General features: G+C 41.3%; 1 protein-coding gene across 3 annotated transcripts in view; it reads left to right on the forward strand.

The window, feature by feature from the left end:
* Window positions 1–14,806, forward strand: part of chd7 (chromodomain helicase DNA binding protein 7) — a 77,340-nt gene that overhangs the window by 21,206 nt on the left and 41,328 nt on the right. For all 3 annotated transcript variants that reach the window (XM_076293369.1, XM_076293371.1, XM_076293370.1), the window contains exons 3-7: window positions 2,610–2,974; window positions 10,686–10,824; window positions 12,767–12,892; window positions 13,026–13,091; window positions 14,117–14,169. In XM_076293369.1, the coding sequence (XP_076149484.1) occupies window positions 2,610–2,974; window positions 10,686–10,824; window positions 12,767–12,892; window positions 13,026–13,091; window positions 14,117–14,169 (749 nt within the window). The remainder of the gene's footprint in view (window positions 1–2,609; window positions 2,975–10,685; window positions 10,825–12,766; window positions 12,893–13,025; window positions 13,092–14,116; window positions 14,170–14,806) is intronic.

Below are 14,806 nucleotides of genomic sequence, written 5' to 3' on the forward strand. Positions count from 1 at the left end.
CCCTTTAAACTACAACTCTTATTTATTACTGTCAATGGCTCAGGCCCATCTTCTCTTGGGATTCTGGGCAGCTGGATGCTCAATTCGGCTGCCAGTGGGTTTCCAGTCAGCCCAACTCGAGAAGGATGGTCAAATAAAAAGGAAGGGGAGATTAAAGGCCTATATACACCAGAGATTCACAGTGTGACAATCTGCAGCATTTTATAAAGTGGCGACTTGCTGCAGCACACGTTTCCATAACAATGCTTTTGTTGCATCATTCTATGCAGCCAGATGAACCAGCTAGTTGGCTAGTTACCCAGCAAAGTTAACCATCTAGCTAACCAACAGTCAGTCAAATCTTTTTTTTGTTTTGTTTATTTTTGTTACTTTGCAATTGAGCATATTGCTCTGGTGTTCTTTAAAACAGAGTTAATAATTTTTTCTCTGCCTCTCCTTTGACCAAAACTCTGAAATGACGTTTCTGTTGGATTTACTGAGTGACATGTCATAAATGCCGTGTTGTAAAAACTTGCAACTGCGATTTCTTTAGAAATGGCTTGCAACCATGGAGGTATTATATAGAACTAAAAAGACGGGACATACTGCCCCCACTCTTTTCTAGCTACTAGCTACTTCAGCCAAAAAAGTTTGAAGACATTTTCAAAATGGTGTTTCACAGAGGTCATTTTTAGAGATGGAGACAACGTAAAGTACAACGTATGTCTTTAATACAGATTTGTGGTTAAGCTGGCAATTTCCTGTTGGGAGCATCAGATAATCTACATGGATGAAATAATTTGTAGATAACTATGTGCATAATAGTGTAGCGCCGGCCAGATTATGACCCACGGGTTCACCCGCGAGTCCCGCGGGTTCGGGTGAGATTTCCAGGTAAAGTCGAGGGTGGGTCGGGTCAAATTTGATAGATAGGCTAGCAACGTTCTGGGTTAACATATTCAAGTGCGAAATTCCCCCCTTGTGTTCCTCTCTCCTTCTCCGTCTCTGTCTCTCATGCATATGCGCACCAGAGTTGATTGGATACAAAAATACCCCATTGGAGGGGACAAAGCCTATTCATATAATAATAAATAAACAGAAATAACAAAACAAAAATAAATAAACAGTTGTTTAATTATCCAGATGATGGCCTTAATTAGCATATATTTCATAAAACACCTATGTACCCAAACAGATAACATTTAGATCCGTGTGCGCGTGTTTGTGTAGAGAGAGAGAGAGAGAGATTGCTACTTTGAAGTTCAGACTTTTCCCGTTTCAGTTTAACATTAGCCATAACGTTTTAGACAAGGCTACATTGACTGCACTGGATTTATTTATTTGTTATCCTACATGTATGTCTTGTGAAGTAAAGTAGGCTAAAATTAATTTTGGCTACATGATATTGATGCAACCACGCATCAATAAAATTAGGAATTTGCGGGTCGTGTTTGGGTTGATGTTAAATGTATATAATATTGCCAGGCGGGGCGGATTGGATCTCCAAAATGGGTCGGGTGTGCGCGGGATATAAAAAACCCTGACCCGGGCATCACTAGTGCATAATTTGTATTGCCCATGTCGATTGGTTGATCCTCCCAGCAGGAAATTGCTATCTCGACCACCAATCCACAATGATGACCTAATTTGTGGCCACCGGAAATGCGGCACCTAATTGGCTTGTTTGTAAAATTGGAGCCAGACGCAAGCACATGTCGGACGCCATTTTTAAAGATGTGGCGGCCAGCTGGGATGCTAACTCGCTGATTCTTACCCTCCAAATCCTTGAGGCTTGAAACCCTCTACAATTAATTCAAAACACTGCAACTTGTCTCTAACTGTTTCGTCTTGTGACTCCTTGGTGTGAATTGGCCTGAAGGGAGACGGGTGTACAGAGACTGGGGCTAAGAAGTTTTGAGGAGCAGTGTGTAAGAGCACAGTATGAGTAGCCAGAATTCAGCGTAAGTTAGTTGGGCCAGTGTCAGTTTTTATGCCAGTCTCCATCATGACTCCGCTCACCTCGCCTGTGGTGCTAACTGGTTGAAGCTGAGCATGTGAGGCTACTACAATACAGGGAGCTCATTACAATGTAATACATTTACAATTTGTCCTCTTAGAATTATAAGGTTCTATCTGACATTTTTGTCAATATTGAGTTCACATATTCTTATTCTGTGTGAACTTAAGGTGAGGTGTTTCTTGAAGTTGTATGCATTTTTGGATGTTATATCTAAAGAGGATTGTTCCACTTATCAATATATCTCTGTGGAATTCTAAAACTTTGAAGCTCAATATCTCCGAACTACTCAAAATGCAGAAGAACCTATACCTATATAAGTGGACTAATTTTAATTGTAAATTGTAAACGTGACTCTTCTAAGCCAGTAAACAAGGGGCCAGCACAAATCTCCCGGGGAATGTTATCTTGGACACTGGAGTGGTAGTTTTGCTTGTATGAGAGAGATTTCATACCACTTGATTGCCTGAAATGTGAGCTTGTCCTTGGATCTTGGTATTTTTCTCTGTAGGTGCACAGACCTGCATTAGGCATGTTAGGATTGTAGGATTACTATTGTGCACTTGTCTGCTCCTTCCTCTGATGTTTGTTGCTCTGTCTGTTTCCCTGGTAGCATTCCCCATCAGAGCCTCCAGTAGAGGTGACCACACCCAGCGGGCCTCCCACCTCTGCCTGTGGCCAAAGCCCTCAGCCAACCAACTGTGACCAGCAGCAGATGGAAAGCAACCAGAAGCCAAAAAAGAAAAAGAAGAAGAAAGCCAAGGTGAGTGAGACGGAGGACGGGGAGTCCGGCAATGTGGAGAAGGACCCTGAGGCTGTGTTGAGCCCGGATGCAACCCAGACCCACCCTGCACAGAAGAAGAGTAAGAAGAAACCAAAGGAGAAGGAGCCCAAGACTCCCAAAACACCCAAAGAGCTCAAGGAGAAGAAGGCTAAGGCAACATCCACCCCTAAAGCCAAGAGCTCCAAGAAGCCAAGGTACTGCCAGCTTTCCTTAAGTGAATGTAGTAATTGGCCTGTTTACAGGGATATACATACAGAATAAACTGTTGGCCTCTTCCAGGAATTTACATCGCATTCCCTCTCAATACAATAGTTAGCAAATCTATTGCAAGGAAATGCAGATGTATTGCAAGGGTACATAAAAGTAGCTAAAACAAAATTCCACCTCAATAAAGATCATTTCCACCTTGACCCTTTGCGGGTTCCGCACAAAAGAGGAGCCGTTTCATAATCACAAACTAGATCTTTAAATAGCCATTTGCTGAATTTGGGAAATCTAATTGCAATTTTCTTTTTTTTTTTTTTTTTTTTTTGGGGGGGGGGCGTTAAACTTTTTAAAAAGATAACGTTTTTTAAAGTTTTTTTTATTTAGGTAGGGGAGGGGGCGGGACAACTGCATAAGGGATGATTGGTTGGCTTACCATGAACTTTTACTCAACCTTTGCCAGAGACAGAGTGGGGCGGGTCAAGGTAGAGGAAACATTGAAACCATGGTAATATCACTAATATTGCACAGGTGCAGAATGTACGTGGTAGTTGAGTCTTAGCGGTGTGTTCCAGTGCAGCTTTTTCGGCCGGCAACACAAGGCGACTTAAAAACAGCCATTACAGCGTGTGGTTTTGAAGTCTGCTTGGTCTGTGCTTAGCATTAGTATCACAGGGTATTTTGAGAGGCGTAGGAAGATGTTTGAAAGGAGCTTTGACACCATCTCTCAAGCATCATCTCTCTGGTAGACAAAATCTGATGGGCTAGGGATTCTTTAGATGCTTGTATAGTATGTAAAAGGAATCTAGAACAAGGAAGGCTATAATCCTTTGACTCGAGCCCATTTCATCCTACAACAAGACAGTGGACCAAAGCATTGGTGGTGGTGTAGTTAGGTGGTGATCAGGTGACTGTGGTCTAGTGGTTAGGGATGTGGCCTTCTTTTGTGAGTTCAGTCCCAGGAGCTACCACCATTGTGTCCATGAGCAAGGCTCTTGACCCAGATAGCCCTATTGCTTTCTTGTAGGTGATCACTTCAATTCTGCTCTGAAGAAGTGTGACAGCTAAACAACAAAGTCATGTGAAAGCATTGCCCCAAATTAAAAAGACCTATTTTAAGATGCGAGCAATAAATTAATGAATAAATATATATATAAATAAATAAATAAGATATATTTATTTTCTGCATTTGCTAGTATATTTACTGTATTTTTTACATTATATTTGCTCCTTGTGTGATAGATAAACATGTGAATTCTCTTGGAAAATGTATTTGGGTGTTTACATGGTGTATAACCTCAGTTTAAACGGGAGTCAAGATGGTCATAAGATCACTCAGTCGCTACTGAAATGATTCTTGACCAACCCTGCTATAGATGGAGCACCTATTGTGCGCAGTCATGTGTTTCTGCGCTTCATTGAGTTGGAGCTATGTTTAATAGTATATTCCTTTCTAGTTCATCATGTGTTCTCTAGCGCAGTGTTTTCCAAACCTTTTTCTCACGGGCCACAGCATAGGATTTACTACGAGAAAATGGCTCATGTCACATCACCATGATATTAAACATGCACAAGTCACAGCATATGTTTATTGCCCCCACATCTCCAAAAACCTCTTTTGACGCATAACGTTTTGAGGCTAGCTCAAGCATGTATTGTAATCCACTACCTGTCTGTTGCTCACCTCTTTTTTGCTCACCTTCTAATTTTCTCTTCTGTTCAGCATAACAATCGTCCAGTCGGGCAGTCGTGGCCTAATGGTTAGGGCTTCGGGCTTGTAACCGAAGGGTTGCCGGTTCGATCCCCGACCAGTAGGAATGGCTGAAGTGCCCTTGAGCAAAGCACCTAACCCCTCACTGCTCCCCGAGTGGCTCTGTAGCAAGGCAGCTCACTGCTCCGGATTAGTGTGTGCTTCACCTCACTGTGTGCGCTGTGTGTTCATTAATTCACGGATGGGATAAATGCAGAGACCAAATTCCTTGTATATGCAAGTATACTTGGCCAAGAAACCTGATTTCCATTTCCAAAAGGAGGTGGGTTAGGTTCATGGGCAGGCATTCTTTCGGCTATGCAGCATATAGAGAAAGACAACTTTTTGCTACTTCTGAATGCAGCTGTGTTGTTATGCTGTGTTTGAGGTGTGATTGGCTGTTGGTTGAACTCGTGCATGTAACAATCTTTTACCAATATAAATGGAAGGCCTGTCAAAAGAGATAGGCGAAAGTGTGAAATGGTATGCAGATAAAATACAGTAAAAATGTACTTCCAATAGCCTACAATTTCAGGCAAATTGTTAATGATTATTAAAGACAGAAAACTTCACTGATTAATTTTAGTGCTCTGGCTCACCCCTTGTTATGCTAGCACATTTCTAAACAAAGCAATTTTGTAGACATAGTTGCTGAATATTGTTTGATTGGATGTTTTTTTAAAGTCGTTTTTAAGTAGATTTCTTAGCTGTAGTTCTGAGAGGTGTTCATTTCCAAAATCAGAGTGCAGTTGGCATATCAAATCTCATTCTTTCCCAATAAATCCTATATTTAACTACCCTGGAAAATCCAGAGTTCTCGCAAGAGCACAATTTAAAATTGTCTGAGACACTCTGGCAATGAGTAATGATGCACGTTACTTTTGCCACTTGTATCGCGGGGAGCCAATCACATCGGCTTATCTGATATAGGCGGGCCAAAGGCGAGCTAAACAGATGACAGTCGTAGTGTTATCCAATTGCGTCGAAGTCTGGAATCAGTCAGAAAAAGTTGGTCGTATTGTGTTATCCAATTGCGTGCAGTGAGATTTTCAAATGCAAGCTTGGTGCCGCCCCTCGAGTTGGGCCATTACATTATTCGTGGCCAGACCCTTAAACTTTCTAGATTACCAGGGTCTGGAATCTCCAGGCTAATATTGAACAGAGATGACAGAAATATGAAATGATGAGGTTGGTGTAACCTGTCTGCTCCCTCCCTCTTTGGCTGAGGTAACATGGGTCTGTTTCAGATCAAGTAGTTACAGGAACTTCGTTATAGTCCACTTCTAAATCAGTTCTACTAACTACTCTTCCCCAAAACTGTTTTTTCATTTGCATTCACACTGGCCAAGTGGCCATAGGAACTGGTAGGAGGGCATAAGTGACTTAAGCACGTTGACGGTGTTTATAGCGTCGTCACTTGCTACAGGGTTTAAAATAGGCACCCTCTTTACACACACAATTTACAATTAGATGTATTTGGCTGTCTGGTATCTATGGCTTTGTATCTGTTCGAAAACAAATATTAATTTTGTGTAAACCATATTTACTTTCTGACAAGCAGAAAATCGCTAGCCAGCATACCCCACACAAAATTGTGCATGGCAGCATGTGCTTTGTGTATCTTAGCAGATGTCTCATAACTCCTCCTACGGTATTTTTTGTCCACCTAAAATTGCTCTGACTTGCCAAAAGCTTGTGGTTGGTTAACCCTTAGAACCCGATTGACGCAAAGTGCGTCAAAAAACACACCCCTTCTTCTCTGTTACATTGCTCCGGAACGGTTCATCGCAGCGAGATGAAACCTTTATTGCACGACAGAGCACAAGTGGGGCTTTCCAACGAGACTACACACTTGTCTGTACGATCAAGTATGAAAATTAAAAAAAATCATGAAATTAAATCAAATTGCATCATATTTACAGTCTATACTTCTCTGCGTTCACCTGCACACACATTACTCTAGTTTGAATTACTCGCGAACCCGTGATCGCATCGATATGGCAAGCATGTCAGATGAAAGAGGAGGCACAGGGCTATCCATTGGTACCATGTTTATCGATCCTTCGGGCTTATAAAACCAGACGAAGTGACTGCAAAATAATAACGTCATGTACACAAACCAACGCTGCACACTCATTACTCTCGTTTGAATTACTCGCGGACCCGTGATCGCATAGATATGCCACGCATGTCAGATGAAAGAGGAGACTCAGAGCTATCATTTGATACCAAGTACATCCTTCTGGGTTATAAAACAGACGAAGTGACAGCAAAATAATAACTTCATATAGCTGGACTTACCCCACGTTTTTGTCTGTTCTTGTGGCAAAGCATGTTTATAATCCAATGCTATCATGTGTTTCTCTATGGCAAAGCATGTTCATATTCCGGTTTTGAGATCCTAGCAAATTCCTGCATGGCATCCAATTCAAGGCTCACATTGCATCCCAATTTGTTCAACAAATAAAACACCTTTTTTGCCTTTACTTTGTTCATGGCAATGCAGTAAAAAGATGAGAATTATTATGACAGCATACACACAGGCACGCAGGCTAACACATAACCTCGGGTCAAGTGAGGTCAGATCAGTTCGTGTCACAGATATGGAGCTCAGAAAGGTCATTATAAAAAATGGCATTTATTTCCGTAAATCACACAGCAAATATTTCTGTAAATTGCTCAGCCCCAGAGTATCCCTCCAACATGGCAATTATATTGCCCGATTCAGGACAGTCTGCCCTACAACCACATGAAATGCATGTAGAGCTGTGAGCTTGCTGTGGTGAGATACATGTCAAAATATAAGAATTTTTATAATACACTTTTTATATTTTAATTCTTTAAAAATCAAAATAAAATCAATGCTAGTATTAATACATGAAATGATGGCAGATCTGAATAGCCTAGACTCTCCTGAAAAAAACAATATATAATATATGTGTGTGGCACTTACAATGACCAGAATAAATCCTTATGAATAAAGGTAGTGAAAATGCCCTAAAAACAGCTTAGGGTTCTAAGGGTTAAACAACAGGAGAGTTGAACAACAAGAGAGTTACTCCATAACACTTTGTGTTCCACACCCTTTTGAAAAACCAGTCAGAATGCAAAAATACATGGATCGGGCCTCAGTAAAGCTTACATTTACCCCACCCCCACCCCATTCACTGTGTTTTACATGCTTTCACACAAAGTGAGTTTTCATTTCCCTATGAATAAGGATTTGCACCTTAACCTCTAGATAGCCCCATTACTGTTGAAAATTGGAATATCTCAGGAGACTCTTAAGTTGACCACTCATGCAAAGTAGTCAACAAAATGCTTCCCCTCCTTTTCCCTGTGTGTCTCTCTCAGATACTACCTGGACTACAGGACTACGTGTAGCACACTCCTTTCAGGAAGCTCACAATAACCGTATGCTCAGACTGGCCAAGAACATTTCAAATGACTCCTCACATGTTTTGTACAGAGAATATCACAGGGTTTCTGCGGGTCATTAAAAAGCATGAAAAGTAATTAAAGGGACACCAGGCAACGTTTTCGTGTTAATTAATCATCTTCGTAAGTCGGTATATGGTTAAATGACTCATTACGGGGCGAATGAAGGCTCTCTCGCCCGCCCCTTCTGCCTGTAGGAAGAATATCCCACTTGCAAGTTCGGTGTATCCTACCCGCTGACCGAAGCAGGATCAGTTTACAGCACAGAGGCAGGCTAACAAAACGCTAGAGAATGTTGCAAACGTGTGTATAATGGCAGAGCCGGCGAAGAAGCAGCGAAAACCCTTGACTGAAGACTCAAAGAAAAGGAAAAGAGCTTCAGACCGAGCGAGGGGGAGTTTCGTAGAGAAAAAGCATCAGGCTTGCCTGGTGTCCCTTTAAATAGATTTTGTGAAAATACAGGCATGAAATGGCATGAAAAAGCATGAACTTCGATGTTCAGAGGCATTTAAAATTATGTAAATTTGATGGGAAAATTCACGATTTATTTTGATTATATAAACATATAAATTTAATTTTGATCGGAAGTATAGCGCAAGGGTTTACAGGCGGAACCTTTTAATTGGCTGTTTTTTACAGTTGCGACACCGGATGGTAGTAATGCAACGTGTTGTGAGAGTATCTGCAGTTGGACATGGGCATGAAGTGGCATGAAAAAGGGCATGAAAAAGCATGAAATGAGATTTGCTGATACCTGCAGAAACCCTGATATCATCTTCTGCCGTGAAACGGACGCTTTAGAGTTCATTCTTTCAATCGCAACGGATTTAAAAACTCAACATCAATCTATCCTATTGTTAAACCAGCTACATTAAATTCAGTGCTATAATTATTCTTTGTTTTGTGTGTATGTTCATGTAATTTATAAGTCCTTTGGTCTTATACATCTTACGTGTATGTCTGTCCTTCTTAAATGAGCTGCCCAGTGATGAAAAAAGAATTTCAGCCCTGACTGACAATGAAATCGTATCGTATCATCTTAAGCTTGGCCTTTTGTGTGTGCGTCATAGCATCAAGTGTACTGTTGAGGGAAAACAGGCATGTGTGTAAGCATCTGCTATTTGGCTAAGGGAGAACACTCAGTGGGGGTTGGGGGATCCAGTGGAAGATGAGTCATCTTGCTGATGAAGGCAGGTGTCCCATTAACCCCCCCTCACGGCCACTGAGTCTCATGGAGCTAGAGCAGCGGGTCTCTCTGCCCTGCTAACGCAAATTACACCCACCCAGCCCTGTGTACTTCTCTGCTCAAACACAGGGCGAGAGAGCGGAAGAATAAGCTACCCAAAGCATTTTCTCCTTTTACCCAGCGCCACTCCAAACCCCCCTCCATTTTCTCCCTCTCCTGCTTACTCTTTCATCGTACACATGGGGGAGGGGTGGTATTTCAGCAGAGGCTACTCTAAAGAAGCTTGGCCTTTGAGAAGGGTGTGTGTGTGTGTGTGTGTGTGTGTGTGTGTGTCTTGTCTCTGAACCAAAGCCCTGCCCTCTGTGCTTCAGAAAGGTCAGCCATGGGAGAGCACAGCTCTGTCATCCTCCTCCCTCCCCCTCTTCCTCCTCCCACCAGCAGCCCATCAGCTCTCATCTAACCCTGGTCTCTCTTCTCCTCCCCCTAGCCCTTCTCCCTTTCCCCTGTCCTTTGTATGTTTTTTTTTTTCTCCCCGTTCTCACTCTTTTTGGCTCCTTTTGCTGAAGGATTGACAGTCTGAAACCCATAGACACTGAAGCAGTGCAGGTGCTTTGAGTAGAAGTGCTAGAGCACAAGAGGTAGAGAGAGAGTAACTGACAGAAGCAAGCAGATGGCTTTAGCCAGTGGCGTCCAGCCAGAGGAACAGGTGCAGGTCACGTGAGCGCCAGTTACCAGGGCGATTTGATTGCTCTTGGCGTGCGAATGAAAGGCGAGGGGGGCCCCCAGAGCGAGCTAGCACCACAGCCTCCAGGGCATTGTGTAAGCTGTGGCAGCATAAGAACAGGAACCAAACTGCACTGGAAGAGGAGTCTGTTCTGGCCTGACTTCTGTAGTTCTTTCATGCCTGTCCCTTATTAAACACACACACGCGCACACACACACACACACACACACACACACACACACACACATGCATGCACACTACGTCTACTATTCCCCCCTCACTATTTTTTATGAATCTGGAATAGGGTGAGCTACTATACTAGGGTAAACTAATCTAGTACTCATTTTACAATTATGTAGTTTGCTTTTTAGTTCATTGTTTGTGATCCAACTCCAGTTATCATTGACAAGTCCTGGTTTTTGTGTAGAAAATAGTGATTACTGTGCTTTTTGACATAATTACAATGAAAGTTTCTGTTCTCTCTCTCTCTCTCTCTGTCTCTCTGTCTCTCTGTCTCTCTCGCTCTCGCTCTCGCTCTCTCTCTCTCTCTCTCTCTCTCTCTCTCTCTCTCTCTCTCTCTCGCTCTCTCTCTCTCTCTCTCAGCGCGAAGAAGGCAGACTCTGATAGTGGTTTGGGCACCAAGAAGGAAGCCAAGCGGAAGAGGGAGCCATCTGTCAACTCAGACACTGAGAAGACACCACCTCCCTCTCCAGAGGAAGAGGAGGATGATGATGGTGTTCAGGTAACTGTTTTTCCTCTCTGGCGCTGAAATACCAAAATGTCTTAAGGGATCTGTTGACAGTGTGGTATTGTAGTTTACCCTCCATATAACACTAGGATTGTAACCTCTCTTCTGTGTATATTTGAAATGAAGAGGTGCTCTTTTAAGGTGTCAGAATTTATTTTTTCTTGATATTGTCAATAACATGGTTTTGTTAATGTCTCTTAATTATGTCTCGACCCCGGAGAGAAATAAACTTTTCTGATTGGCTGATAGAGGGCTATTAATTCTAGGAAAAAATAGTTTAACCACCGTTCCATATTAAAGCTCTTTTCAATGGTAACTATAACAACCATAGTAAAAATTGGTTGAACTAGGAAGCAGGTTTCTCAACAATGGAATCAACTGGTAACCGAACTGTATACAAAGTTAACTATGCTGTGCGGTTATCACAGTCAGTAACCATAAAAGTAGTGCAATGAACTGAACAGGTCAGCTTCTTTTTAAACTGAAGTGCATGTTTCCTTTGTGTGCAATAGAATGTATAGTATGTATAGTAACTTTTGCCGACATATGAGTGGCAACCGGAGGATAAGCGGATAATGGCCTTCGAGGTGTCACGATGTACGGAATTAATGGACTTGGTGGAGGAAATTCTTTGCCTCCGCCTCATCCATTAATTCCAGATATTGGGACACCTGGGTTGCCATTATCCTTTACTTAAAGGAGCATTTCACTGCTGGGAAGATGAATGTGTATTTTAAATTGGGCCATTTATGTAGTAGAAATGTGGAGTCATTAAAGTCAGTGCCTTCTTGACTGAGAAAAAGCCAAATATTTATTTTTGGCTCATGTGGTGGAAAGCCAACAACTCCCAGAATTCCCTGCCTTTCACTGCTCTTCGCTGCCCTACCAAGCCGCTCCTCCAGGAAGTAGCCTAGGCATAAGCAAAGATTATACATAGGCGGAGCAAAATATTTCATCAGGAGCCACTTCTGGATTCTGGGAGTGAGGTCACACCCCCATAGACAGTAAAAGAAAACCCACCCCTTATGGGTGGGTTAAAAACATGCAGAACTAGAGATGTCTATTTTTGCGTCATCCGAGGATTTTTTCCAGACAAAAAATAGATATTGCTCGTCTCAAGGTGTCATGAAGGAGGGAAGCACGGTCATTTGAAAATACTACCAGGTTTCTTCTGATACAAAGCTTAATGCTAATCCGTGAAGTGTCCCTTTAATGGCATTAATTGTTCCTTCTGAATAATATTAATGGAATCATGTAATAGAAATGTGCAAGTATGTATTTTAACTGTTGTATAACTATGTATAAGAAACTATTTTAAAGTACTATTTTTGTAAATGTTTACCCAGTGTAAATCCAATTTTCTTTTCAAACATTGTTAAATATCTTTGTCTTCCCAACCAGCCGGTGTTCTCTGCAGCTAGTCTAGTCACTATTACTCTGAAAGTGACCACACACGGGACCGAAGCACCAAACATAATTTGACTTAAGCAGTGAAAGGATCTGCATATTGGCAGTTTCCTTGTTGTGGACTGACTGTAGTTCAAATAATGTTAGCTCACTCATGGTTAAAACAGCAATTAAGATATTATTGTATATGATGTGTATTGCACTCCTCTGTGCAAATGTATTTTTTTTCTCTTGCATATCGATCTATTAGTAGAACTAGGCATGGTCACCAACCACTCTCCTCTGTGGTTCCCTTTTACCAGTAAATGGTCATAGTTCATAGTTTTTTTTTTATTATTATTATTAATAATATTATTACTTTATTAGTGCCTTTCCTTATCTATTCCAATGATGTAGTTCCACAAACCTTCTGTGGAATGTCCAAGCTCTGGAACAGTAATAGATGTGCCTGTAGGCAATACTGTGCTGCATGCTATGAGGTATTGAGACATGACCTGGCACAAGAATGAAATACGAAATTTGCTTGCAGAAGAGACGGTCCAGTCGTCAGGTAAAGAGAAAACGGTATACAGAGGACCTTGAGTTCAAGATTTCTGATGATGACGATGACCACTCCACTGGTCCCAAGTCCCCTTCCAATGCCTCTGAACAGCAGGTCAGCAGCTGAACTCATTAGTCTTGCTATTTTGTTATTCTTTGTATTATGACACTTAGTACTGTTCATTAATGCAGTTATTTTGTGTGAATATATTTTGTATTATGTATGAATGACTATTCTTTTTATTCAGGAGGTGCCTGATACAGAGGGGCCTGTTGTTGAGAAGATCATGGGGATGCGTGCTGTCAAGAAAGAGGTGAAAAAAATCAAGTGATCCTTGGGTGGGAAAATCGATGCTTCTTTGGGACCTGGTAGATAGGGATTTTGTTTTTTCTCTGCAGCTCAACAGCTGAGTTTATTTACCACAGAGCAATTATAAAGGACAAAAGTATCTGATTTCTGTGTGGTAAATTCATTGCATTTCACTTAAAAAGACAATAATTTGGTAATCAGGGCCATCACACTAATTTTCATACTTACCCATTTGTATGAGGTAAAAGGCATACCTACATAGCTGTGTTTCTCAGTATCACAGAAGTTGTGTCAACATTCCTTCAAAGTAACAAAGTGATTTGCCTATCACAAGGTGAAGAGCTAATGTACAATGATTTTGTGTAAATATGAATCTAAAGGATAATCTTATGCCTAATGATATTACAGTCTTCAGTTCACACCATATTTCACTTGACAGCCATCAAATCTCACCATTGATTTTTGGTGTTCTAAATTGATAAACATTGGGAAAAGCAAACCAGATGCTCTTGGTGAAATTGGCCTGAGTGAAGAGAGAGAGCTGTGATAATCTTGTTAGACCCTGCTGTAACAGCAACAGTGGAATATGCAGTACTACTCCTCCAGGAGCCAGAAGTGAGGGTCAAAATGGGCTGTAAAACAGAACACCACAAAAACAGCCAGAAATAATATTCAAAAGCACGAGCACGCTTTCTCTCTCACTCTCAGTAGCACAGCTGCGACTGGGCTCCCGCCCGAGGAAATGGTAGATTTGGCGTCTGCTCTAGTGCTGTGGTTTTGGCAGGAAGCCAGCGGCGGGTCAACTTGCTTGTGAATGGGGCCGTGTGTGGTGCAGGAGCTGATGTGATTCATGACTCAGCCTGTGCTTTCACTGCTGTCAACACACACAGTAGTGAAAGAGAAGGGCCGAATGCAAAGTACTACAGTTTTGATTTAACAGTGTTGTTGGATATGAATTTCCATCCTTCCTTAAACATCTTGATGTCTGATGTAATGTTATGGTACTAACTACTTTTTTTCAATTTTCAGTTGGAGTCTGGAGAAGTGGAAGTGGAGGAGTTTTATGTTAAATTCAAGAGTTTGTAAGTGTCTTTCTTGATAGGAATTAAATATATATTTCATTCTTCTTTTCAGACATTGAAGGATATGATTGAATAACAGATTTCAATTTGTAATATGATTTTCAAATTTCCAACTTCAGCACAAATTATATTTGCTATATTCTGCATTGTGGTAGTTTTCATTATTTAGTAGTTTCATTCCTGAAGACTAACAGCATTTTATATGTCTGGCTCATGCTAAAGGAGACACATCACACAATGTTCTTCATGCCTGCTTACAAGGCAATATGTCTTGGAAGGTCTGGAAAAGTATGAAATTATAAAGTACTTTTTCCAGATCTGGAAAAGTATAGACATTTGAGAGTCTTAAAGATTGGGAAGGTCAAAATCACAACAAAAATACCCCTTTGTTTTACCAAACTACAAAATGTAGGATCCTTAAATTACATGCTAGGAAATGGACTGGCAACTAGGAGTGGCAGTAGATCAACTTAATTGCTTAGCTGTGCCTGATATGTTTGTGACTGCAAACTGAACATTGAATGAAAAACCTCCTGCTTGTCATAGAACTTTCTTACTGAATATTTATGACCAGTCTGTCCGGGTAGATCAACAGTAATCCTTAACGAAAAAGATAATTTCAGCACTCAGCAATTTT

Source organism: Alosa pseudoharengus, unplaced genomic scaffold (assembly GCF_046254945.1).
Source record: "Alosa pseudoharengus isolate Yale_2024_CS ecotype anadromous, Long Island Sound unplaced genomic scaffold, YU_APseudo_1.1 YU_APseudo_1.1_scf_2, whole genome shotgun sequence".
Classification (NCBI taxonomy): Eukaryota; Metazoa; Chordata; class Actinopteri; order Clupeiformes; family Clupeidae; genus Alosa; species Alosa pseudoharengus.